Genomic DNA, 25,997 nt, shown 5'->3' with positions numbered 1-25,997 from the left:
ATACGTACCTAGGTAGATCATTTCATATGAAGAAGCGAACCTAATGATACTCTGAAAAGACCTTCAAGTTTTGTTTGGTATAAGGATGTTGAGGTAGTATGCTTGAGTGCATCAGGAGAGACCGATGAGTGTGTCACATCACATGCAATTAATGTCTATTATCCATATACTATGAGTCTATGCCGCCTTGCTAGCCCTCGCTTTGTTCTCTCTATGCCGCTTCTCTTTAGCCGCAGTCTTGCGACGCTTCATCCATGATCTGTTGAGATCGCGTCTGTTATCCCAGAACCAAGCCTGAAAATCGCTTGAGCTTTGTGGAGCAGAAACATCTTTCTCGTCTCCATCCTCGTCGAAGCCATGCTCTTCCATGTCGAGATCTTCGTCGCCGTCTTCCTCATCCTCAGGCCAGAAGTTGCGCATTCGTGAGGGATGCGCGGTGTCGGGCGTGGGCGCAGCACTTCTAACGTTGCGCCATTCGAAATCCTGGCGAGAGAAGGGCGTCATGGGCGCGGGGGTTGCGATGGTAAGGTTTGCGGGGTCTTGGTCCTCCTCGTCTTCGATATCGTCGTTGTCAACGCTTCCAAAGAAGCTGAAGGGCTCAGCTTCCTTCTTGGCGGGAGTCTCTGTGGCGACCTCGTCGGGCTTACTACGCTTATAAAGGGCCTCAAGGGGGTGAACTTTTGTAGAGGGTGTTCCAGGAGGGGGTATCTTGATGGTGAGACTGCGGGAAGAACTTGAGGACATGGGTCTTGTTTCGTCGGCTTTGATGGCTGAGAGGGGTGTGGCTTGTTGGGGTGGTTCGGGGGAGTCGGCTTCAGAGTCGGAGGACTCATGGCCTGGCTGAAGAGCTTCCTTGGTTGTGTCTGTCTGTTCTTTCTTCTCTTCGACTTGAGCATCAACTTCCACCTCAACCTCACTCTCCTCATCAGATGAGCCGCTGCTACTGGTACCACTGCTACTGGTATCGTCATCTGACTCCTCGACAGGAGGAGGTGTCACCTTCTTGACCTTCTTCTTCTTGGGTACAGGTACGGGAATCTTCTTCTCCTTGACCGTCTCGACTACATTGCCATTCTCATCGACCCAGCCTTTGCCCTCAATAAATTCGGTGGCTGTGGTGGCTTCTTCCCCATCGGCCGAGGTCTTCAAGAAGCTCGGGAATTTTGTGGTCTTCTCGAATTCATGAACAGTAACTTCGCGCGACTTGCCCTTCTTCTTGCGCTTTCGGGGTTGATCGTCCTCAGGGAGACTGGAGATGAGATTAGGGGGGACCTTGGTCTTGAGCAGACACTCATCTCCGTCTGTATACTTTGATTTTAGGCGCTTCTTCTTCTCGGTGTGTTTGCCATCCTTTTCCTTTTCCTTGTCCTGCTTGCTCTTCTTTCTTCTCTGATCGGCGGGTTCTGTCCATCCCCTCTTGACTTTGCGGTCTGTCAGAGCGACGCCCCCGACCACCTCGTGATCACGCTTTCGTTTTCTCGATTCCTCTTTGGATTCCTTTGACTTCTTCTTTTTCTTCCTGGATTTCTCCTCTCCCTCCTGGTCAACTTCACCGGCAGGTTCAACTCTCTGTTCTGGTCTGGCCTTTTCGATCCGTATTTTGTTGCCCTTCAACACAGCGCCATTGAGCTTCTTTTTGATCTTGTCAGCCTCCATTGTTGGTAGTTCGACAAAGCCGTAGCGTCGCTCGGGAAACGTCTCGAGGGTGTGATATGAAATGTTGCGCGCCTTTGGGGCTGCAGAAGCTGGGATAACGATCTTGAGAAGCTCGGGATCGAGAGGGCTTATGTGAAGCCTTATGTAGTCACTTGAAGCAGACGTGGCTTCAGCAGACATTGCGAAGCGAATGGCGCTGTCGTGAGGAGTTTGTGCGACGCCAAAAAGCGTCGTTGAAATGAGTATGTCGCTGTCAATGAAAAGGGACGAGCTTTTGCTTTTGCGATTCCAATTTGGGGGGAAAAAGTTCCAAGGACCCTTGGAGGAAAATCTGCGACTTCTGATTGGTCGAATGGAGCGACTTTGATCCGGGAGTCCTTGAGTGAGTGTAGTATGTATATATATTGTATGCACAGAGAATCACCTAGATAAAACAAACAAATACGGGATTTGAGAAACAACTCTTGGGAAATTGGTAAAGGAAAATGGTTCAGGTTTGAGATTTAACCAAGAACAGTCTCGTCTCACAAGGACGAACCTGAAACTGGGTAGACAAGCTGACTAAATGACGTCTCACTTGCCGCTCACATCTCAACTCCTTTGTCGCAGATATTTGATTCAAAGAAGCATCTGCCAGACTGCATTATGCACATTCATCGGAGACGGTCCGAAATAGGAAATCGGATCTGAGCTGATGTGACTCTAGACTTTGGGGTCGATAGTTCCCGGGTCTTATTGTGACAGACCAGGGATCCTTGAAACCCTCGGCCTATGCTGCTGGGACGAACAGTGTCACAGCGAGCTTCGTCTTTTGGGGTTATACTGAGTCTAGATATTCGACATGGAGGCATCTTCAGGTCTAGGTTTCGGTGTCATGCTCGATTCAACTCTATGCTTATGCTTAACGATGGTCGCATATACTCTCGACATATAAAAGGCATGTAGATCCTAGGTATCCAAGCAAACTCATCACTTCTCAACTTGTTTCTCTTCAGTTCGTAAATCCCTGGCGGATCTCTGTTTATAATAATCTTGGTTTATCTCTCTTTCTATTATTCCGTCACTCACTCACTCACTCGCTCATCTAAAATGCACTTCCCTATTCTTCCCATCATCATCACACTGGCTGGAAGCGCCCTCGCAGGTATGCATCCTTTTCTTGCCGAGCCCTTTAAGAACATACCTACTAACGCATATAAGCGCCCCATCTTCCCAAGAGACAAAATCCTTGCTTTGTGACTGGTTCCGAAGCTCTCCCCGATGAAGTTTCGACACAGGCCACGAATCTGGCCTCGGTCATCACCTGCGACAATTCGAAAACAACCATCGATGGTGTCCCGGATGTGAGCTCTGGCGGTGTGACCTTTTCTTCCATCAACTTTGCCGAATCAGGCCAAAGTCCTTTGGCTTTCGCTCTCGACAAGTTTGCAACCACATCACCCCTGGCCAACAACAACCTCGATACGTTTCAGAATGAGCTCAATGTTTACCTCGCAACTGAAGCTGGCATCAGATCAACTGGTGGAAACCTTGCGATCAAGGTTCCCAAGTTCTTCTTGCAGTTCCAGATGGCTCGCATTCAACAGGCACAGGGTGCTGTGTCTGACATCCCTGGCCAGACCGTTGACCACCAGTTGGAAAAGGTGCTCAAGAATGCAGCTGGAGAGGACCAGGCTCTTCTAGACCAAGTGAACGAATTGGCTGTGAACTTGAACTAAGTTCTAATGAATGGTATATAATACATAATTGCTCCGATTTCCTCCGTTTTCGAGCCCGAACAAGTGACTCCAGCCTCGGGGAGCAAGAAAACACAAGACTCTAGAAGATAGGCTCATTGCCAAAGTCTTTTCATCACTGAGGATAAAGGTCCTTAAGTTTTCTTGCCTCCCCCTGTCCAAGTCAGCCATCATTATAGAAATACATCCAATCATAACAATTAGAGAGGAGAATGCATTGCGCCAGAACCTTTTCAGAAAACACCTGCTTCCATCATGACCCAAGCGCCAAAGAAATCATTTTAAGAAGTGCCACGGAACCAAGGCTGGGGATCCTGCTCGTGCCTGTCGCCGCCGATGGCCTTCCACCAGGTGTCGGTACTCCAGCGAATGATACGCTCGGCGGCACCCAAGGGTGTAGCGGCAGGACGCACATCGAGGAAGAAGACAGGGTCGCCGTGGGCATCGGGCTCGCCAGAGTAATAGTCGATGATGTATCGAATCTCCTTCCTTTGACCGTTGATCTCTCGCGCAACGTACCAGTCGTGTCGGTCAAATGGAGGCTCGGTGCTAAAGTGTGTTAGCCGCAGATCGTTTGCACGTTAGAATCACGAATCCTTACCCAAACTTTGAAGGGTAAATCCAGCCCAGAACCTGCATCATGGTGGCCTTGGGAGTTAACTCCTTGGGTCGACCCTGGAAGCGAACGAGACTAGGCTCGGTATCAATGCCGTCCCTTTGACGATCCAGCTCTTCCTGAACATGACCTTCGCCCCTCTTGCAGATCTGCCATCCCTTGTAAAGCCCCCGCGCAAATCGTTGTTCCCAACCAAGAATCTCCTGCCATGCGCCCTCGTTCAAGAAGTTGTGTACCGAAACCATGCCCTCGACAGCGGTGATATCGGTATCGGTATATCCCTTGCGCAGCAGCGCGTTGTACATCTGCTGAGGAGACGGGTACTCCCAGTTGCCATCTCCAGTGCCCTTGGGAATGGTGGACTCATCTCGGGTTGTCGGGAGAGCGAATGATTGGTTAGGAGCAGGTTTTTGCGATAGATCGGGGAACATGTAGTTGAGAGGGTTGAGCTGGGAGATCAAAGATTTAGGCTGATCTTGGGTTCGGGCGGCGTGAGGAACGGGACATCCTGAGGTGGAAGGAAGATCGACAGGCTTCTTGGGCTTAGCCACAGGGCTCATGGCATCGGCAGACTTTTGGTGCATAGGGCAGCCAGGCTGGGGAGAGTTAGCGATATGGTGAAGATGTATGAGATTGCGGTCATACTGGAGGAGCCTTGTCGGTAGTAGCTGGGTGTCCGACAGGAACCGCAGGAACAGGCGTGTCTGCCCAAAACCAGCCCATCGCGAATGGCTATATATTAGAACTGGGAAGGTCGATGAAGTAACTTGGTGTTGTTGGCCTGGGTGTCGAAAGAATCGAAAATTGTGTTTGGTGATGATGACAAGAACAAAGAGTGGATGAATGGATAGAAGCAAGAATTTCCTCCGGTTGCCTCTACTAGAGTAATGCGCCTATCAAAAATTTAAGGCCAGCCCAGAGCGGGAAGACCGGGGGAAACCGCACCAAGGCCAGGTGGGTTACAATGGAAATCGAGAACTATTTACAGCGTTTGAGCGAATCATAGGAAGTCTATTGGCAAGATGATGAGCATTGCGACCAGATCGGTGACCATTAGACGGAGGCATGAGTGTTGAATTCATAATATCTATGGTGTCTCTTAGTGTTTGATCTTCTGGTTTGGCTCAGTTGGCATTGATGAGCCATCATGGCTGAAATATTCCTCATGATTCCTTTCCGATTTATTTCCGTTAGAAAAGATAGTTACAGTGGATACGAATTTTGTACGTCACTCTGGTTATCAGCCCGACGTCACCAACACCAATTGTTGATCTAGCTCGTTCCCAGGGGATCCATTGGCGGGCATCCTTGTAAATCGATCCGAGTCTTTGCATCATTAACGCGCTTGCACATGCCAGACCTTTCTCTTTTCTATACCAATCTGACCACTCTCCGAATGCAATCGCCCCTAGGCTTTGCTCGAACATGAGAGTGTCCGCGTCAATACAATTCTCTAGAAAGACACTCCCCCTTCCGAGATGAGAGCTGGCTCCTTCATAGGCCGGCTTTTCGTCCACCCGGGCTTCCGAACATACCCAAATGTCAACGCCCACGCCAGATTCACCATCGCTAGTCTTGGTCGTCGATTCGCGTCCCAAAGCTCCCGCGGCCCTCGATTCACACAATGGCCCAAGGGCGCACCGAAAAGAATAGCACTGCGCGCTTCTGGTGGTGCTACGGCACTGGGAACGGCTGCTTTTGTTGAGCTGTCGCAACAAGAAAACGGCAATGATCGAGAGACAGGCGAGAGGCGCATGCTCGAGGTATCACGGGCCGAGGTGAAAAAGGGCGTATCAGCCGATTCCCATGGTCTTTCCAGGCTCGGAGAGCGCATCAAGTACTTGATCGACCTCCTGATCATCGAGCCCGTATGCACTGGTTTCCGTTTCCTCCAGCTTGTTGTAATTTTTGTTCCGGTGATAATCACCATTCCTGCCATATACTTTGGAAAACGACAACCTCATAGAGACAACGAACGGTCAGGTACGCTCTGGTGGTATGGCTTCTTGGTCAACGAGATGGAAATGGCTGGCCCAGCCTTTATCAAGCTTGGACAATGGGCTGCCTCGCGAACCGATATCTTCCCTACCGAAATGTGCGAGATCATGTCTAAACTTCACTCGAATGCGCCGGCTCACTCACTCCATGCCACGCGCGTCACGGTGGAAGCCGCTTTTGGTGGCCGCCCCTTTGAAGACATCTTTGACGAATTCCAGGAGAAGCCTCTAGGTGTTGGCGCTATTGCTCAGGTCTACAAGGCCAAGCTGAAGCCCGGTTTGGCTAAGCCAGAGGAAGCTGATCTTCATGACACATATCCTTTGGCGCAAAACGTGAAGCGAAATGTTGATACAGTGCTCAAGAGCTCCCCGCAGAGAGTACCATCGTCCTACGTTGCAGTCAAAGTGCTGCACCCATACGTCGAGAGGACGGTACGACGGGACCTTCGCATTATGGGCTTCTTCGCTTCCCTGCTCAACTTGATTCCCACGATTGAGTGGCTCTCACTGCCGGATGAGGTTGCTCAATTTGGGGAGATGATGAAGCTCCAGCTTGACCTTCGCATAGAGGCCGCAAATCTGGCCACTTTCCGGAAGAACTTCAAAGATCGATCTACAGCCTGGTTCCCATACCCGTATACTGAGTACACAACGCGGAATGTCCTTATTGAAGAATATGCCCAGGGCATCCCATTGGCAGACTTCATGGAGAACGGAGGCGGCGTCTTCCAACATGACATTGCCGATGAAGGCCTTGACGCTTTCCTCCGCATGTTGCTTCTTGACAACTTTGTCCACGCTGATTTGCATCCTGGCAACATCATGGTGCGATTCTACCAATCAGCTCACCCCGAGCTGCGTCTGAGAAAGACAATGACAAAGGCACATCCCGATGAGAAGGAAGATGTGACCGAACAAGTGCTTGAACGACTTCGACCATATCGACACCGCAAGGACCCCAAAGCGTGGGAGGCGGAGCTGGCCAAGATCGATGCTGAAGGTTTCCGACCTCAGCTCATCTTCATTGACACTGGACTCGTGACTGAACTCAATGCTGTGAACCGCGAGAACTTCCTCGACCTCTTCCGCGCAGTTGCTGAGTTTGACGGTTACAAGGCCGGCCATCTCATGTGCGAACGTTGCCGTCAACCAGATGCTGTACTCGACAAAGAAGTTTTTGCCCTAAAGATGCAACATCTGGTTCTCGGTGTCAAGAGCCGCACCTTGGCTCTCGGTAACGTCAAGATCGGCGATATCCTGCAAGAGGTGCTTAGCATGGTTCGAAACCACCATGTTCGTCTCGAGGGCGATTTCGTCAACGTCGTCATCAGTATCCTGCTTCTTGAGGGTATCGGTCGCAGTCTGAACCCTGATGTGGATCTACTCAGCAGCTCACTGCCAATTCTACGTCAACTCAGCGCCCAGAGCGGCCCAGGTATGGCAAAGCATGGCGACTTTTCCATGCTAGTGGTATGGCTGGGATTAGAAGCAAGACGATTTATGCAAGCCAGCATCGAAGACGTAAGTTGCTTAGTGTCAAACATCTTTCAAAGCCATGACATGCTAATTTTGAAAAACTAGGTCGAACGATGTGTCAAGTATGACCAACTTTCCCCCAATGTATAATTATAAAGACCTTTTTTAAACTAGATTTTGTGGAGTGCAGCATCAGAAGGCGTACGGGTTGGAATGATATATACGTAAGAAATACATGAGAGACACGACTTAACAGAGACTTACTCTTAGATGTGTGTAAATTCATTGAATTATTATATAGGCTGGTCCCGTTTCTAACGATAAACCGCCGCTTTCACGTAATAATATCGTGAGTCTACATCTTCGCTTAATACCGTCTAAATTTGACGTTGTCTTGATTCACGCCTTTCTGTCTTTGGGTGCCTATTGAGCACTTCCTATACCATAGTTGCACCATAACGCCTAGATCTCTAGAATCACGAAGAAACGAAAAGGAACTCCTAATCCGTACTGGCACTCAACTCCATAGACTTGTCCCACAAGTTCCTCAGTATGGCTGCGGTACCATCTTCCTCTTCACCACCAACCAGGCTTGATCCGCTTAGCCGGTCAGTAAGCCTGCCATCATCGTCGTTGCCGTCGTAGCTCGACGAGGCACCGTTGGTTGTCCGTACTGAGGTAGGGCGTTTCGGCGTCATCGGTCGTCGAGGATCAGGCATGCTAACGTTGCGGGTGTGTTGGCGCATAGTGAGATCCGTGGAACGCTTGCCGTTTGTCGAAGCGGTGCCAGGTCGTGGGATGCGCAATGATTTGTCCATACCCGGGAGATGGTTGAGACGCTCGAGTGAACGAGAAATGGGGTTGAGATGTCTTCGAACAACGAGATACTCCATGCCTGTACGCTCCAAGAGCTTGCCTACACGTGGATCTCGACTGTTACCTCCGTCATATCCGGGACCGCCGACGCCGATGAGTGGAGTATGACCGACTACACCTCCGACACCACCAACTGCTTGCCCGGGCTCAATCACGGAACTGGCTCGCTGCAGGTTAAGCTTCTGCTGTGTTCGCGATGTTTGAGCGGCAGGCGGCGCAGCCCGTCGGGCCGCTTTGGGCGCTAGTGCGCTATCATCAATGTCGTCTTTTGGTGCGCTTGTTGGGGGTTCTCGGCGCTCCTCACGGTCGCCTTGCAAGCTGGTCACAGAGCGAGGTTTTTGAGGCGCGTCATCGTATCGGCGAAAGTCCCCCCGAGGTGGCCGGTAGAAGGATCCCTCACTAGTCAATCCAGAACCAACAGCCTCGACAAACCGGGACGTCAATTCGTCCTGATTACTTCCCGCAGGAGTTCCTGACCCTATGGCATCAGCAGAGGCTGGCGCAAAATGGCGAGGAGAGATCTGCGCCAGGTCTGCGCTCATCTGGGGCGGAGCTCCGTGGGACGGAGTGCGCTGTAATATGCGGGATGTGAGATACTCCTTGTGATGTATCGTCTGCAACTCGGGGCTTGTTGAGTTCCGCTGCTCCGGTTCGTGCTGCGGTTGCTCGGCCGGCTTTGGAGTGGCGGAATCGTTGGGTGTAACCGGTCTTGATCCGCCAGGGCGGTCGTCGGGGTGGTGCACGGAGTGGTTACTACTGTTGAGAGAGCCCTTGCGGGAGAGGTAGGGGGAATTAGAGCCACTCGCGTCGACCCATTCGTCCTCCTCGTTACCCAAATCGAAATGAACCTGCGACTTGCCGTGAGAGATTTGAGGCTGATAAACAATTGTTGTACTTGAAGCGCGCTTCAGTTCTGCAGACCGAGTGCGCTTCCCGACTTCTGTATGCGAGCGATTGCGCTTAAGTTTTGAGTGGGAAGGACTCTTGACGATTCTCGCATGCGAGGGACTTTTGACCAGTTTTGTCTGGGAAGAACTCTTGTCGAGCTTTGTATGGGAAGAGTTCTTGGTCAGCCTCGATTGAGATGCGCTCTTGGTAAGGTTGCCAGACGAAGACTCGCGAGAAGAGAGTTTTGCGTCGCTGAGAGCTCGTCGATGAGAATTGGGGCCGGAGGAGATTCGGTGCTGCTGCTGGTGCTGCTCGATCTGATCGGGGGTATCGGTATGGCGACGGCTGAGCTTAGGCTGCTTCGGGGCAGTTTTTGATGCTGGGCCGCGGGCGTGGTGGAGGTGACCAACAGTGTGCTGTCGCTGGTGATGACGATGGTGTCTCCGATGCTGCTGCTGGTGTTGGTGTTGCTGGTTAACACCGCTGCTCTCGCTCTGCGAATCACTCTCCTGATGGTTGAGCGGAGGTCGTTTTGATTGGCCGCTCAAGGACGATGCGCTGTCCGCATCTCGGGTGTGAGGCATGGTTGGTAGGGATTGGAGGTATAATACAGCGAGATAAAGGTTGCGCGCAGTTCGTTCTGGGTGATGCGACGGCGAATTGGTCGTATCGTATCTGACTGATCTCGAGCGGTAGAAATATTTTCAACTTTTCGCGACTTTTCTCCTTTGTTGTGTTTGCGACTGACTACAAACGTTATATTCCCTTTTTGGCTGTACCGATGACCAGGGTATCTAATATCATGGGCGCTGCAGCAGCAATTGCAAATAAATACGTGACAAATAGTGAGAAAGGTTGTAGGAGATTAATTGACTCCGTGTCGTATCAAAGGTTCAGCTAGTCGTCGTCTCGGATCGCGAATGGTGGTGGTTCCGTCCCCGTTGCCGATTATGGAGCTCCCTTTTTAAGTCAGATTTGTAGGGCTCCCTTTCAGTGATGTCAATGTCAATGGATCGGCCACGAGAAGAATCGGTGAAGGTCGAGGGCAGTGGAGGAGCGGAGATGGGCCGGCGATCACTAAGAGTCTGGAGTCTGGGGAAAACAAGAAGAAGATGACGAAGAAAGGGAGAGAAAATTAAAGAAGAAAAGTGCCCGGCGTTGAGCAGAAGCAACTTTTGACGTAAGGGAAGGTCTAGTAAAAAAAAAAGTATGGACAAGGTCGGTAGGCGAGTAAGAGTAAGGTACCGTAAGGTAAGGTCTTGGTCTCGTTACTAGTATAGGCGAGCAATTCCAGACCAGACAGACCAGGCATGGCCCTAGAAGCAACGAACAACAATCGAGAGCCAAACAAGACCAACAAACAGAGCGGCGGAGATGAAGCTAGTCTACTGCCGAGACAGAGGCTGCCAGTGCTAAGACCAGTCAACTTGACCTGAGTTGCATGAATGAATCTTTAGTATTAGGTAGGTCGGTATACTGTAGTACCTTAGGCCGTGATGGAGAGGAGTGGAACGAAAAAGAAGGCTTGCTAATTATCAAGATTGGGTTTGTCCACAAAAGGTTTTTAGTTTGAGCTCTGACTCTGACTCTGACACTGGCTCTGGCTCTGAGGTTTAAGTGTGCGTCTGAGAAAGGTCTGGCTTGAACACGGCCGAACAATAAAATGAGTTGGAGCTAGTGAGCGAACGAAATAATTACTTTGATGGTGCAGCAGTAGCAGCAGCAGTGATTAGCGAGTGAACATGTTGAGGTGTGATAGTGCGAAATGCCAAGCAAGTAAGCCAACAAAAGATTAGAGAGTCATTCTATTTAGAACACGACTGAGATGAGAATGAGATCCATGAGATTCATGGTCGCAGGCCGACACGGAGCCGCAACCGGAACCGGGTTCCATGGAATATCCCTCTTTGGCAATCCGAGACCAATTACGAAGCCTTTGGTTCGCTGTGTAACTTGTCACAGAAATGAACGAACCCGGAAAAAGGACATGGACTAAAAAGAGAAACATGGGTTGACTTGACCACCACTAACTCAATCATGAATGCGTCACCTGTAATACACACTGCATTAGCTACCTACCTACGAACCGCTCGGGGCTCGCGGAGACCTACATACACTGCTAGACGGACCCTGGCCCGGCCTTTACCTCTGCCATTGCCTTGTTCTCTTACGGGCCGACTTTAGGCGGCATAACCGTGGAGTGATTCACCAAGGTAATCTTTGACGACCGTCATAGTCACTGTGTCGTTCATGGGACGAAAGGGTGATGAAACCGAACCATATGATTTGATTCGTGCTCACCAAAATCATACACGACAACTTTGCCTACCTAGGTACCTACATAAGCTAAATTAGTACCTAATTGTCTCTGTCTACTCGCAGAAGCAAGACCCATCACCAGACATGACAGCCCATAGAAACAAATAGTGCAGGACTTAGAAAGAGGCCATCTGCCATCTGTAGATATAGTTTGAGGATGCTCTAAGATGTGGCTCGTCAGTTTGGAAATCCTTCCTTTCTTATTCACCCTCATCTTCGGGAAGCTTTTGGCGGGGATAATCCGGGGTGCCTTAAAATACTACGCACGTGACCTTTAACTCCAGCTTGGACTCTTCAATCTCGTCTCGTGCAGTGAGTGCATCAAGGAACCCCACGAACCAACCCATCACGACTTCGAATACATAGGCACCTGTTAGAGCCCCCGATTTTTGGCATTATTCATCCCTTCCGACCTCAGAAAGAAGATTCCAGACCATGTCGTCCATCGCTGAAATCGAACAAGAGAAGAAGACGTACCAAGAACAAGTACGACTCCCATCCTATCATCCATGATATGTCATTCATACTGACCACTTCTCTCTAGTTCGATATCGTTCTCGGTCAGCTACGCGATGACCCCGATAACGTCGAGCTCAAAGCTTTAAAGGACGAGTTGAACAGCTTCATCGATCTTCTCAATGAACAAATTGCTGAGCTCAAGCCTGCCCAGGCGCCCAAGCCCGCCCCCAGAGAACCATCACCGCCACCTCAGCCCGAGAAATGGTCTCGCGAGAACCATCCGGCCTTTAAGAAAGCAGCTCCAGTGGAGGAAGAGAAGCAGGCTCCTGTAAACTACCAGGTCAACGATACAATTCTAGCCAAGTGGGTTTCTGGTGACAAGGCTTTCTACCCAGCGCGCATCACATCTATCACTGGATCCTCAACAGACCCTATCTACACCGTCAAGTTCAAGACCTACGATAATACCGAGACCTTGCGGTCTCGCGATATTCGACCTGTGTCAAACAAGCGAAAGGCGGACGGTACGCCAACAACTTCAGCACCAGCAACACCTCCGGCCCCTGGACTGGTTTCATCAGCGGGCGCGACAGTATATCCTGAAGCGAAGAAGGCAGCCGAGCAAGATGGTGAAGTAAAGCCTCCCAAGGCCAAGAAGATCAAGGCCAAGAAGGAACTCGAGAAAAACAAGAACAAGTGGCAAGAATTCAGCGCAAAGTCCAAGTTTGGAAAGAACCAAAAGAAGGACAGCATGTTCCGTACTCCAGACGGCGTCCACGGTAGAGGTATGCATTTCTGTTTCGCATATCCATGAATCAGACACTAACTTGTTCTCAGTTGGCTTTACAGGCTCTGGCCAGGCCATGCGAAAAGACCCCACTCGAAGCCGTCATGTCTATCAAATGAACGATGAGCTAGACTAATCACCTTTCTCTCTTGACAGGGCACTCGGTTCGATACTCAAGAGCACACAGGGGCGTTCGGGAAGTCTCAGAAGCTTATTGCTTTGTTTGGTAACATGCCTTGCATTTGATCACAGCAGAGGCTAACAACTTGTCTTTCTGGCGTTTAATCCAGTTCTTCCTTTTCAGACTCAAGTATATAGGAGCGACGCGGTCTATGTTTATAGACTAGCCGGTGTTAATCAAATAATGTTACATGAGCACACAACACCTCTCCCCCTCGGCTTTGAGTGTTTTACTAAGTTGGGCTGGCAGGAATCATTATTGCACAAGTTGCCTGGCAGCCTAGTAGAAGTTCGGCGACTATTTCCCACTAAGATCGATCTTGGGGCAGATGTCTTGTGCTATCTTCAAAAAGGCACTCGCCCTCTCACTCGTAGGTTCTGCCACTACTGTGGGTTTTCCTCTGTCCCCATCATCTCCAATATTGGGATGTAATGGGATGTCACCTAGAAAATCGATCTGGTGCTCTTGACATAACCTCTCAACCCTTGCATTGGAACCAAAGATATTGGTTTCTCCGTGGCAATGCGGGCATGTGAACAAGGACATGTTCTGTACCAAGCCGAGGATATTGACATCAACTGTTTTGAACATGTTGATACCTTTGACAGCATCTTTGGTGGCAAGAGTATGAGGAGTTGTGACGATGACAGAGCCTGGTGGTTGTTAGTAGAAACAAACGTGACATCTCATAGAAACGCACCATCTAAAATAACCTGCTGTGTGATGGTCAACTGTGTATCTCCTGTACCTGGGGGGAGGTCTAGGACAAGAACATCAAGACCACCCCATTCTACCTCATGTAGAAGCTGCTGAATAGCCTTCATCACCATGGGACCTCGCCAAACTACTGGTGCATTCTCACCAACCAGATAGCCCATGGACATAGTCTTGACTCCATAGTTTGTGAGAGGGATGAGCTGGTTATCTTTGTAATGTCAGTCCATGCTCAGAAGGCGTTATGAACTCCAGTGACTGACTATTCGATAACCTCGGTTCTCCTGAGAGGTCAAACAAGGTTGGAATAGATGGACCAAAGATATCAGTGTCCAGGATCCCAGCACGAAAGCCAAGGCGAGCAAAAGCCAGAGACAGATTTGCTAGTCGCCTTTGTTAGAACACCTCAAGTCTCGGGAGACATCTATAGATACCTGCAACTGTGCTTTTGCCTACACCACCTTTGGCTGAAGATACCGCAATGACTTTCTCGACACCGGTGATTTTGCGACGGACTGGACGTTTACCCCAGGTCGGCGGCGTTCCTGATCGAGGGAGACCCTGCAATATTGTCAGTCATACTCTAACCTGATGGTACTCAGCACTGAAGAAAGTCACTCACTAATGGATTTTCATGTTGCAGCGCCCGGAAGCACTGAAAGAGTCGGGCAGATGTTGGACGCATACTGAGAGTATTTATGGCTTTAGATGGTATATAACTAAGAACCTCGGCGTCCTAAGCTTGAACTCCTCAATTCGAAGTGATAGGGAGTTTTTCAATGTCTATAGTGTCTAAATAAGTGTCATATTGAATTGTCTACTCATAGGATGTCAAGGATACACGAGTGAACCAAATGAGGTGTCATGTGGAATTCATCGACGCTGGGAGTTTGAGCTAGCGGACTATACAGGGCTCTCTCCACTAACACTGAGTTGCGACGATTCTGCCAGCTGCCACCGCCTAAAAGTTCAAGGCCATTCCTCAGAAAATTTCCAACGTGGGGGCTTCTGTTCGTTTGTTAGTGGAAGACTTGACAATTGAACCATTAAAATGGCCAAAGCAAAGGGTCGCGCAAAGCAATTCCAAGACTTGGACGAGCCTATCGCCAAGGGTAAGTCACTACACTGCCATATAACCTATGGTTCCTAATCATCAAAAGACTACGATCCCGAGGCCAATGTCGAAGCTAGTGAGGATGGCAGCGGTAGCGAAGAGAGCGAGGATGAGAACGCGGGTACTGAGCACTATGTTTCTGTCGGAAAGAGTAAATTGAGGAAGCAGGAGGGTATGTCACTGGGTCCCCAGTACCGAGGCTCTCGAGTTTCGCGAGATGCGCTTGAAGAAGAGAGCGAGTCCGAAGACGAAAATGAGGACGAGGAGTCGGGCGATGAGGAATTCGACGACCCTGAGACCGCAGATCTAGCACGCGACGAGGCTGAGGCCAACGACTCAGAAATCGAGAGCGACGACGCCCTTGGCGAAAGCGATGAGGAGCGCTTCAAGGAGTTTACTTTCCGAGGAAGCTCGAAGCCCAAAAAGCCCGTCAACAAGCGAGCTACTGCTGCTGACTACATGTCTTCTTCCGATGAAGGTGGCGCGGATGTTGGCGAAGATGAGGATGACGAATCCGAGTCAGATGAGGACGACATGGACGATGGCCTTGACGCTCTGGTCGATGGCGAGGAAGGCTCCGACGATGAGTCGGATGAGAATGGCGATGAGGAGGGCTCGGGAGAAGAGGAGGAGGAAGGGGACGATGACGGTAGTGAAAGCGATGAGGAAGAATCAGAGGCGAAGGCTAAGAACGTAAAACCCATGATGGCAGCCCTATCAACCCGACCCGATGTTGACAAGGGTTTGGCAATCCGTCAGCAGCGCAAGGCCTATGACGGGCTCCTCAACATTCGAATTCGCCTACAGAAAGCCATCATTGCTGCCAACACCTTTGATACCCTCGACAACAACCCCGAGCCTGAATCGGAGCCCTACGAGGCTGCTGAAGAGGCAGCCATCAAGCTCCTCAACACCATCAGCAGCCTTAAGGATAACTTTGGACCATCTCGAGCTGGCGAGAAGCGAAAGCGTGAATTAGATGTGTCTATGGCCACAAGCGAGATCTGGGAGCAATTACAAGCGGAGGAACAACGGTCTATCAAATCTAGGGAGGATCGCCTTGAGAAGTGGTCTCGCAAAGTGCAGTCTGTTAATATCACAGCACCCAAGGGGCTCGAGTCGCGAAACAAGACTCTTGTCAGTGCCCTCAAGGAGCAGCTCCTTGACCCCGATAACCGTCTCGCCAAGCGCTCTCGCGTCCCTCGTTCATGTGCCCCTGCGCAAGCTGCCAAGGGTGCATCGGAGGACAACAACATCTATGACGACGCCGACTTCTACCAGGTTCTCCTGAAGGAGCTTGTGGACCAGCGCACAGTGGAGGGCTCATCGGGAGCTGGAGCTGGAGCTGCCGTCCCCACGGTCGTCCTCACAGCAGCCAAGGATGTTAAGTCACGAAAGAATGTTGACCGCAAGGCCAGCAAGGGCCGCAAGATGCGCTTCACGGTTCACGAGAAGCTGCAGAACTTCATGGCACCTGAGGACCGACGTGCGTGGGAGCAGGGTGCTATTGACCGCTTCTTCGGCACGCTCTTCGGCCGCAAGATGGAGCTTAACGAAGACGAGAGCGAGGATGACATGGATGTTGATGTTGAGGAGGCAGGACTCCGGCTGTTTAGAAACTAAACAGGGACGGACATACGAAAAAAGTTGTAATTGTAGATGTCATAGACTGTTGCTTAAGCATTACCAAAATACCAGGTACAAAGAAACATGGTCATCAAAACAATGTGAACTCCTAGGTGCACCAGTGGCCCCCCCAAAGTCTTGGTTGTTGAAGCCTCCTCCTCTGTATAGCCATTCATTCGCATATAAGCTCGATAAGTAGGCCATAAATGCCAGAAGGAAAAGGCGAGCGCAGCTTGACGAGTTGCGTCATCAAACGGACGCCGGATAAAGATGAGAGCAATGAGGTTACTCGTAAGAAGAAGGCCACCAAATGACTGAAGAATCAGAGCCGCCGATTGAGGAAGCGGTTGAAGTTGTGATGAGGGTTTCAGGATGAAGGTCAAGGCAGCTGGGGTCTCAATGAGAGCATGGATGAGGAAGGGGGTCGTTGCTGTGAGCAGCATGATGATGATGATGATGATGATGATGATGATGATGATCCGATGCTGGAGTTGTAAAGTTATTCGATGTTAACGATAAGGAAGAGGAGTGGAATCTAGACAACGTCGTGATTTTTAAGATGAGATATATGGGTTACAGATCCTGACTTACTAAGCTACGGATTTGCTGACCATACCCACAGCCAAGACAAGCATGAGTGAGGTTATACCATCGACGTGCTGAGCCCAAACTTTCCCTGAAACCGTAGTAAGTTATGTAGTAGGTTTGTCCAATTTATCTCGAGGTTGTTGCACAGTTGCCAGATGTGCTTCTAGCGTATCCCCAACCATAACGGCCTACAAAACAAACAACTCAACTGCCTGGACACAGAACCTCAAATCTTCATTATCAAATAGTACATTACTAACTCAATTCGCATCTCCATTTTGAGCGCCATATTACGCCACCAGATATATCCAAGACTATCTGAAAGTCAGTGTACAGGAGGGGATATCATATCTAAATACTAGCAATATACAAAATACTTAGCTAAGCATGCTTGGCTAATACATCTCCTTGAACTGAGGAAAGACAGTGCCATCAACTCCAAACATGCCGCCGTTGGACGCTTCGGAAACCTCGGCATTCGGCCCCTGCTGCCCCTCATTATCGTTATATTGGAATCCATTCAACCCTACATAGCCCTCGAACATTCGTGACATCTCGGCTTGAATGCGTGATCCATTCTGAGCCATTGAGTCTGGGGTGGCAGCTTGTGATTGCTGACCAGGAATAGATGGCTTGCGGAACGGCTGCTGTTGTTCCATATGGCCTCGAGCAAGCCCTATCATGCCCAACGCTGCTGTTGACTGGGGGTCGTCCTCAGCATTAAGTCCGAATCGCGGTGCCACGTCTTTGAGTGATCTTATTGTCCGCCAAAGTCGCTGCGATGCCCAGCTCTTAGCGGAAAGATCCTTCACCAGCTCGAGGGCCATATAAAACTCCTCACGACAGGAAGCGCTGAAGCGGACCGGGGCATGAACGGATGCGAGGAAGACGACCGCAATAGCCGATGTGAGGAATTGATGGTAGAAAACCTGTACACGTCTGTATAAATTGGTTGTGTTGTTCAGGTGGCTAAGGTATCGGATAGTGTCTTTGGCGATGTCAACTACACGTTCTGATTGTGCAGGATGCGCCATGATGCTTGTAGCGCTATGCAACACAGGCGTGTAAAGCCAGATCCGCATCTGCATATTGTTAGCCTATACCGACCGAGTCTCGAGAGCAACACTTACTTGATTCAGGCGTAAATATGTCCAGATTCGTAGGCGTTGCAAATTATAGGACGGAGTCGACGTTATATGCTTCTCCTTATCCCAGTTACGAACTTTGACCTCTTCGGGAATCTGTTCATACCACTGTAACAACTCCTGGTCGACATTCTCCAGTTCCGCTGAGCGCAAATCGCGTGCCAGAACCGGTCCAAAATGAGCTACTTGTCGCCACACCGTTGCACCTATCCGAGAATAGGTGATCATGGCCACAAGATAAGGATATTCCTCCTTAAAAATTTGTTAGTTAAGACTGGGGCTCTGAGGTCATCAAATACTCACTGGAAATGGCAGTTCTGAATCGATTTCTTCATCTTGAACGACGAAAGGTAGCCCAGTTGCAAAAGCCCATCGCCTATCCAGGACATATGCTGACCAGAAGCTGACGAGAGCATTCTTACGTTCTTCTTCATCCTGGATCCTCATCAGGCCTGTTCTTTGATGAATGCCAAGCTCTAGACATAATCGTGCGACATGACCCATGACTCGCCAAGCCAATACTTCATCGTTGGAGAGAAATCTATACCCAGCAACAAGAGCCAGGATTGGTAGGGTTGCAACATCCGCAGCCTCAGCCATGAGCTTCCGATTGAGCACCGTTTCCATGCTCTCAAACAAGCGAATGGCTTTATCGCTATGCCCGTGCTCTTCTACCACTAGAGCACAGCACATGATGATTTTGAGCTGTAGAGTCTTGTCGTCGTTGACAAGTTCTCTGGGGCTTTGTAGCCGTAGAGTTTCAAGAAATGTGGCCATATTTTTGGCATGGGATATCACGGTTTGAATGTTGAGCACTGGGTACATGATGCCGATCTCTTCCTCGTGCAGACGACACAGGCGAATCATTTCGTCCTTGTCGAATTCGTGGAGGGGATCCCTTGGTCGCGTCGACATGGGGCCCAAGCCATCATTCAGGTGTGGATTTTCCTCGTCTGATATGCCTTTGTAACCCATGTTGTTGATAGTATTATTGGCAACGTCGAGACTGAAGGCCATGCTTGTTGGACCCCGGAAAGAACCATATTTCGAGATGTCCTGTCGGTTAAGTGAAGTAGAACTATGAGAAGGTGAAGGGGCGACTGCCGGCGTGCCGTGGCCGTGGGTCATTGTCCGGTCACCGAGTGAGGAATATCGGGCAGGTTCGGACTGAAGGGCCTTGACGGTTTGGTGAAGCCAGCCGACTTCTTCTTGAAGGCGGCCTAGTTGTGATGTGACCTGCTTGAACTCGTCGGATTCCTTAAAGTTGCCGGAGCAGCAGTTCGGGGCATATAGACAGGCCAAGTTGAGGTTGCCGCATCGTTGGCAGGGAGTTTCGCCATTGCATTTTATCTTTCGTCTCTTGCATTCATTGCTATGTGTTGTTAGCATATGCGCTCGTTAGGAGCCAAGATAATGCAGTGTTATACTACGCGGTCGCGGCGAAGATGAACACATTCAATGGCGGAAGCATACTGACCAAGCTATTGATATGTACTATCATGGTGAAGAATGCAACGTTAGCCTGAGTGATCTTCAAGTATAGTGACCCGGGGAGTGGCATGAGAATGAGTGGGATCAAAGGGCTGAAACATGAGTGGGTTCGGATTGCCGACCCAGCCGTCTGGGTTCGTTTATGTTGTGCAACAAGGAGGCCGAGATGTTTGATGTCCGAAGACTCGAAGGACTCGATAGGCGAGTATCGTGCAGTCTTGTGTAGCCCTCTCAAGAACGGACCCCTCTTTGGCCGTCACGAAGTGCGTCCCTGTCCGTGAAAGGTGCCTCACCTCATCTCATCCTTGTCTCATGTGATCTCATATCATAATGGCCCAGGGGTTGATAGTAGATGTAACGAGATGGTCAGAACTCACTCTATTTCTTTTACTTCTTGTTTGCTTTGATCCATTGCCTTGACCATCGTCTGTCGACTTCCTCTTATTGGCATTGGACGCACTCGCACCGTGAGCGGAATTGTCGCCGACAGAGGCGGAACTTGGACTGGCATGATTCTCGTAAGCAATAGGAGCACCTGTAGAGGCTCCCACGGCGCTCCCGGGGGTACGGGCTGGAGTCCCGCCTCGTCCGGCGCCGGAGCCGGGGCCGAGAGACGGGCTCGAGGTTGGATTCAATACAGGAACTTGGGCAAGGAACCGAAGGTCGCTTGCTTGTGTCTCAATCTGCTCCATTGTGCTAAAATGGCCATCGACTGTGGCGGAGTCGTCGGAAAGGTGAGAGTGAGAGAGCGATTGATGAGACAATATCTGATGATGAAGAGCGTGAGGGTGAGTGTAGGGTGAGTTTGGCTGCGATTGAGGGTGAATGTGATGATGAGGGTGGTGGTGAGGGCGAGGGTGATTGTGAGCGCGAACTGCTAGAGGTGACGCGAATTGTGCATGCGTAAAAGGTATTATCACTGGACTTCCAGTTGGGTCATGGTCGGGGGCCACTAGGTCGGTAGCAGTATGAGTAACAGGGCCCGGGCGCTGAGAACTGCGCCTACGCCAACGCCAGGTGCCACCATGACCGTCGTTCCCGGGTATGCTCTGGTTGCCAGGATCTAGCGGTATACCCACGTGACCCGGATATTCTGAGGTGATAGGAGCGGAATGAACGGCCCTGCCGCCGTGGAAATCATCGGCTTCAATCGCTTGGTGCCGCTGAATAACACCTCCATCCATCTCCATCTCCATCTCCATCTCCCCCTCGGCATCCCCCACACCGAAGACGTGATAATAGCCCTCCAGCCTTGCTTCCCTTCAGTAATCACCTGGAGGCTGAACCGTTGTCTACTCTCTCCCGTGCGCGCAACGCTAAGGAAGAGCAATGCCGGGAAAGGGAATTCCAACCGGATCCAACCAGAAGCGTCCCTCTTAGAACTGTCGGATCCGCATGGACTGACCCAGAGTCTCGGAGCCGAAACCTAATCAAATTGCGTCCCGTTCACAGGGTAATTTCGATTGGGCAACAATCCCAATGAGGCCGGTGCTCTAGATCCAAGAGTCCTGTGCTCCTGTGCTGGCCTGTCGTTGCAGATTCCTCAGCAACGATTGAGTGTCTGTTGTGAGGATATCCGTGTTGGTGTCGTCTCGGTATCCATACAGTTGAAAGCTGGCGGTCGCAACAACAACCCAATATGATAATGACTGCGAACAATTGTCGAATCTCCCGGGTCTGCCACGAGATGTTGAGCTCGGATTTCGATGACAGCTCTTCGATCTCTCGTTTATTGGTGATTCTTCTTTCGTCGTGATATGCGATACTTCTTTAACACAATCGTTGATGGGGATCTCGCTCAACTTAAACAACTATACCGGCTGTTGAATACTCAACGGCGAACTCTACACAGCGCTCACCTCCCTTGCTCTCTGCCTTACCTGTGGAGATTGACCACCGCTCTAGCTTCCTTTGGACATTGTCCTCTTATCACGCCGCACGCCTAGCTTCATAGTCACAGTTTGGATGCCCTCTTGGCGGAGACTCCTCACCTGCACGCCGTCAAGTTACTCAAGGGGCATACAACCCACCCTACCTAGTTACCTGACAAGGCCCTGACCAGACGTCAACTAGGCGGCTAGGCCTATGCCTATGTGGCGTGGCCCTGATCCGAACCGTCCGGTATCGCACACGTTCCACGCCTTACGCTCAGAATACTCTTCTGGGCCATGGCACGCATCACAAAAGTCTCGATGATGGAGAGACATTAGTAACTCCTCTTGGCCATCCTAGATCTTGAGTCAGAACTTGCAGGTTATAAACGAAGGTTTCTCTTCCATGGCGTCTAGGAGCTACCCATCGACAGCCACAAGTATAAAAGCTTCGGTTCTCGAATTTGGGCTCAAGCCTCTTCCCCACGGCCGGGTCAGCAACCCCCGTCTTGCGCGCCGTGCACAAGAGCTTAAACCCCCGATACGTGCTTCACTTCTCATAAGACCGCCAATCGAGCTCGTATCATGTAGATATTACATAGCAGGTGTACCTTCATCAACTATCTGCGGCAAACTTCATTAACTACCATGCTAGTGTGGGTGGGGCCTCCGTCAAACCTGCAAGCCACAGGGTGCTTCATATCGAGACGAGTTCCTGTTTCGGGACGCCCTCGTCTTTGAATCTCTTCCGATTGGGCTCACCATTGTTTCGTCAGCCGGTGGCTGTCAAAATGCCTTGGAACTCGTGGGATGACCCTGTCTAGTCAAGCTTTTTGTCTCCTGAGGCCCCAGCCATCCCTACAGCATATCCAGCATAGAAGCATGTTTCAAAGATGAGGACTCGGAAGTCTTTAGCCTTGTCGATGCCACGAGGTTGAGGATCGTTTCGCCCACTTTGTTAGTAAGTCCAAGCTGAAAGAAAATACGGGGCAAGAATCCACTTGATGGGTCGTCATTGCTCAAGCGCTGTAAGTTGGCGCGGCAAGTTCCTTGTTCATCCTCGTGAGTTGACATCTTGGCGGCAGCTAATCCACTTCGAGGCTGTTTCTCGCGGATGTCACCTCAACTATGTGCTGATCTTTTAACCGACCACATGGCATAGCGTTCAGTGTCAAAACTGGCGGCGCTTTTGTCAGTCTCGGATTTCGGGAAAGGATTAAACTAAACGACAAGGCTCTTATGTATGATCAGATCAAAATGCTGGAGAAACACCCCCTGCCTAGTACCGGTACATGAGCATATCCTGTACCGAGAGCTCCACTAGCCTCGGTACGCAGAGCGTGAACTTTGAAGAAGATGATGATGCCCCTTGGTTGAACTATATCTCAGCTCAAGGACGACGAGTTTGGGCACTCTTCGCTACGTCAGAGTGGCTCGATATCTGAACTTGAGCGCTCATGTGTCAAAAGAAGAAGAAGAAGAAGAAGAAAATCTTATCAGTCCGGCATCTCGACTCAAGTGACCAGGGTCAGCTTTTGGCTGGTGATTATCTTTGATTAGAAAGCCATTCTAGGGGCCTTCTCATTAGTCCTTGATGCGTCTGTCTGATCTGTCATTTACGCCTTTCTAACGTCCTGTGGGATAGGACCCCTCTTTGTTTTCCCCTTACATGCAACTAACGCCTCTTAACCCCAGTCTATACTACCGCGGTTGGCGTCAAAGTCAGGGCGGGACAAGCATTAAGAGTCATCAAGCGAATTTGTTGATGAAAGCCCAATCTCTTCTGCAGTTAGGCGTATCAGGGCTGTCGTCATCGTATTTGAGGCCAATGAGCAGACAACATTGCTCCGCCGGGTAATAACCCATCAGTCGAGACTGTCCAGTCACTGAACAAGCAAATACACAATGGGTAACGAGGATATCTGGATATGTTGACGAGTTCGCCGATCTTCATTCCTGATTTGATCAACACACCATGCGTTGGTTGTTTTAACAAGGCGCGCTTCACATTCATCCATCATGCAGGAACAAGAACAGACCGCTCTCTCAAACCGGCAATGTATTCGGCAAAGTCTGAGGCTTGGCAACGGTTTTCTTTGTATTCGGAAGAGACAAAGTTAACTTCCCATCTTGGTGTCATGTCTCTGCTAGGCACACTTGCTTACAGACGATCTTGCAGGTAACGCAATAGGAGAAAATTTCCGTTGCACTTCTCAGACCGCCACAATCCTCATGGCCTGCTCGGAACGAGGTCGTGACGACTGGTGGCATAGTTATCATGGTTCGAGCTATCCGCACTTAATAATTCTATGTAAAACCGAAAGCGAGTTGGGGGTCACAATGTTAGGACACACCCCTTGCAGCAGATGTTCAAGTGTACATAATTTCATTACCTCTACTCTTTTGTGGCTTGCTTCTAACTACTGTCAAGTAACGCCCTCGAACTGGATGATGGTGAACCTTGTTCCACAACTCCATGCTAATCTAGATCTAGATGCTCCAACGATTCGGCCACAAACAACGCATACTGATCTGGCGACTCGGCCGGATCTCCGCTGGACTCACGGCCCCACTCACCATCTCCGTCCCCGATTTCACTCGGCTCAGTCTCCGTTTCGGCCGGTGTCTCTGGTGGAGTCTGTAGGCCAGGCAGGCCCGCACCATAAGACGTGTTCCGCTTCAACATGCACATTTCAACTGTGATACCAGGACCGAAAGCACAACCAACGACATAGTCACGGACTCGTCCGTCAGGCGCCATGGCATCCATATCTCTCGAACGTAGGCGATCCATGACACTGAAGATGGTAGCCGAACTTGAGTTGCCATGATTGATGTATGTGTCATAACTTGCCCTTTGGTGTTCTGGTGTGATATCCATGGCCCTCTCAGCGCCTGAAAGGATGGTAGCGCCGCCAGGGTGCATCGCCCAGTCGAAGTCGGCTGCTTTCTGATAGTCTGGAGGGAGTTGGGGCAGAGATGCCTTGAGGTCGTTGAAAGCTGGGCCAATTGAGGCAGCAGTGAGCTTGGGGACACGAGGTGTGAGAACAACCTTCCAGCCTATCATTATGTCAGTTTCGGGCCTGGAAGAAACATTGTGGAGATATTGAAGCTTACCGACTGGGTCAACATCAAACCCCAAGTCATCCTCAGTATCTGGTATGGTCCTGTGGTCCCAGCCGAGGAGGTCATATACTGGTTCAGAAGGTTCACCGATACCGTTGCTTAGCACAGCGGCACTACCGCAGTCCGAAAACAGGCATGCGCCTATTCTTGTCTGCTGTAGCTCGTTGATGCTATCTAGCTCACTACGTACCATAGTGGTGCTAACCTCAAGTGCCACACATAGGACGCGCGCGGGCAGACCGCGTGCTTTATGACCAAGAGCTAGGTTCGCGCCTGTTCGGAGAGTTGCTAGTCCGCCGCTGCAACCAACACCGTGAAGCAAGACTTTCTCTACACCATGCGATATACCGAGACCTTTTGCGACAAAGTGGTCGAAGCCCGGGTTTGCGCTGTCTGTACATGTTGTGGCGACTATGTGGGTAATGAATCTTGTGTCAATCTTGGCCTCGTCAATAGCCTTTCGAGCGGCTCGAATCGCGAGAGGAACACCGTCGGAGAGGAACAGGGAGTGGAGCTCTGCTATTGAGGGCGCATCTTTCTTGTTAACAACTGGGTGGTCGGGTGTTCCAATGGACGAGCGTGTGTCAATTCCGGTATATCTGTTGATTCCGAGGACCTTTTGCATACTATGATGACCCATTAGCCACTGAGGGAGGCATGTTGGTGCTGGTAGGACTCACGAAGGTGTATCGGGATAGAACTTGTCACTAAGGGTATTGAGGCAAGTATAATCTAGTGAATATGGTGGATATTCGGCGCCGATGCCGATGATGGAGAGACCCAGCTCTCCAAATGTGCTTGGAGCTGACATGACTGATATAATGAAGGTATTTGTCGTTCGAGGCGGCTGGCGCTTATATCCCCAACACTTTGTGAGGTGGAGGGGAATAGGATAAATGAGCTGCAGAAAAGCGATTGAGTGGTGTAGCTGTTAATTTAGTATGCTTGAATGGAAGATTGATATCAGGCACATCTAATTGAGGTCGCTACAGAGGAATAGAATGTCGTTGACGTGTTCAATCGCCAATATCTGTTATCTCGTTTGGCCGCGTGAGCTTAGTCGATGACGCTATCTTGATGCCAGGTTCAGATGCAGGGGTTGGATAGATAATTGGGGGGTTATGCGAAAAAAAAAAAAAAATTAGACTGATGATGGTGAGAGGAGAGAATAATAGAGGACAGAACAAGTTGTTGTGGGAAGAGGAAATTGTTTATGCAGCTGTGACACCAAAATGCAGCCAAGGTACCTCCTTGGATGTCACAGTAATGTCTCAAATATGGTTTGGAGGGGCTGCCCAAGCGAAGGGGACGTTGAGGATATGCCGAGATGA

The 25,997-nt window shown here is 50.3% G+C and overlaps 11 protein-coding genes across 11 annotated transcripts; 4 read left to right on the top strand and 7 right to left on the bottom strand.

The window, feature by feature from the left end:
• Positions 1-177: 177 nt before the first annotated feature.
• On the bottom strand, positions 178-1,836 carry FMAN_08890 (uncharacterized protein; the record flags this gene model as incomplete). The annotated part of the gene is made up of 1 exon (XM_041829669.1): positions 178-1,836. The coding sequence occupies one exon, from the start codon at positions 1,834-1,836 to the stop codon at positions 178-180; it is 1,659 nt and encodes a 552-aa protein (XP_041680409.1).
• Positions 1,837-2,745: 909 nt separating this feature from the next.
• FMAN_08889 (uncharacterized protein) lies at positions 2,746-3,374 on the top strand (the record flags this gene model as incomplete). The annotated part of the gene is made up of 2 exons (XM_041829668.1): positions 2,746-2,800; positions 2,857-3,374. 2 exons carry the CDS (start codon positions 2,746-2,748, stop codon positions 3,372-3,374), a joined length of 573 nt encoding a protein of 190 aa, XP_041680408.1.
• Positions 3,375-3,673: 299 nt separating this feature from the next.
• FMAN_08888 (putative holocytochrome-c synthase) lies at positions 3,674-4,731 on the bottom strand (the record flags this gene model as incomplete). The annotated part of the gene is made up of 3 exons (XM_041829667.1): positions 3,674-3,941; positions 3,994-4,604; positions 4,654-4,731. 3 exons carry the CDS (start codon positions 4,729-4,731, stop codon positions 3,674-3,676), a joined length of 957 nt encoding a protein of 318 aa, XP_041680407.1.
• Positions 4,732-5,486: 755 nt separating this feature from the next.
• FMAN_08887 (related to aminoglycoside acetyltransferase regulator from P. stuartii) lies at positions 5,487-7,631 on the top strand (the record flags this gene model as incomplete). Its single annotated transcript, XM_041829666.1, has 2 exons — positions 5,487-7,526; positions 7,587-7,631. 2 exons carry the CDS (start codon positions 5,487-5,489, stop codon positions 7,629-7,631), a joined length of 2,085 nt encoding a protein of 694 aa, XP_041680406.1.
• Positions 7,632-7,981: 350 nt separating this feature from the next.
• Positions 7,982-9,829, bottom strand: FMAN_08886 (uncharacterized protein; the record flags this gene model as incomplete). Its single annotated transcript, XM_041829665.1, has 1 exon — positions 7,982-9,829. The coding sequence occupies one exon, from the start codon at positions 9,827-9,829 to the stop codon at positions 7,982-7,984; it is 1,848 nt and encodes a 615-aa protein (XP_041680405.1).
• Positions 9,830-11,999: 2,170 nt separating this feature from the next.
• On the top strand, positions 12,000-12,946 carry FMAN_08885 (uncharacterized protein; the record flags this gene model as incomplete). The annotated part of the gene is made up of 3 exons (XM_041829663.1): positions 12,000-12,050; positions 12,109-12,808; positions 12,861-12,946. 3 exons carry the CDS (start codon positions 12,000-12,002, stop codon positions 12,944-12,946), a joined length of 837 nt encoding a protein of 278 aa, XP_041680404.1.
• A 342-nt stretch (positions 12,947-13,288) lies between these two features.
• Positions 13,289-14,390, bottom strand: FMAN_08884 (uncharacterized protein; the record flags this gene model as incomplete). Its single annotated transcript, XM_041829662.1, has 5 exons — positions 13,289-13,644; positions 13,692-13,916; positions 13,969-14,088; positions 14,140-14,266; positions 14,328-14,390. 5 exons carry the CDS (start codon positions 14,388-14,390, stop codon positions 13,289-13,291), a joined length of 891 nt encoding a protein of 296 aa, XP_041680403.1.
• Positions 14,391-14,756: 366 nt separating this feature from the next.
• FMAN_08883 (uncharacterized protein) lies at positions 14,757-16,442 on the top strand (the record flags this gene model as incomplete). Its single annotated transcript, XM_041829661.1, has 2 exons — positions 14,757-14,817; positions 14,866-16,442. The coding sequence occupies 2 exons, from the start codon at positions 14,757-14,759 to the stop codon at positions 16,440-16,442; spliced, it is 1,638 nt and encodes a 545-aa protein (XP_041680402.1).
• A 53-nt stretch (positions 16,443-16,495) lies between these two features.
• FMAN_08882 (uncharacterized protein) lies at positions 16,496-16,888 on the bottom strand (the record flags this gene model as incomplete). The annotated part of the gene is made up of 1 exon (XM_041829660.1): positions 16,496-16,888. One exon carries the CDS (start codon positions 16,886-16,888, stop codon positions 16,496-16,498), a length of 393 nt encoding a protein of 130 aa, XP_041680401.1.
• Positions 16,889-17,428: 540 nt separating this feature from the next.
• Positions 17,429-20,361, bottom strand: FMAN_08881 (uncharacterized protein; the record flags this gene model as incomplete). Its single annotated transcript, XM_041829659.1, has 5 exons — positions 17,429-18,115; positions 18,164-18,430; positions 18,482-19,550; positions 19,656-19,672; positions 20,047-20,361. The coding sequence occupies 5 exons, from the start codon at positions 20,359-20,361 to the stop codon at positions 17,429-17,431; spliced, it is 2,355 nt and encodes a 784-aa protein (XP_041680400.1).
• Positions 20,362-24,019: 3,658 nt separating this feature from the next.
• FMAN_08880 (uncharacterized protein) lies at positions 24,020-25,477 on the bottom strand (the record flags this gene model as incomplete). Its single annotated transcript, XM_041829658.1, has 3 exons — positions 24,020-24,600; positions 24,658-25,292; positions 25,347-25,477. The coding sequence occupies 3 exons, from the start codon at positions 25,475-25,477 to the stop codon at positions 24,020-24,022; spliced, it is 1,347 nt and encodes a 448-aa protein (XP_041680399.1).
• Positions 25,478-25,997: the final 520 nt, after the last annotated feature.

The sequence above is a fragment of the Fusarium mangiferae genome, assembly GCF_900044065.1.
Source record: "Fusarium mangiferae strain MRC7560 genome assembly, contig: FMAN_scaffold004, whole genome shotgun sequence".
Taxonomy (NCBI): Eukaryota; Fungi; Ascomycota; class Sordariomycetes; order Hypocreales; family Nectriaceae; genus Fusarium; species Fusarium mangiferae.
This window is presented reverse-complemented; position numbering and strand designations above follow the sequence as displayed.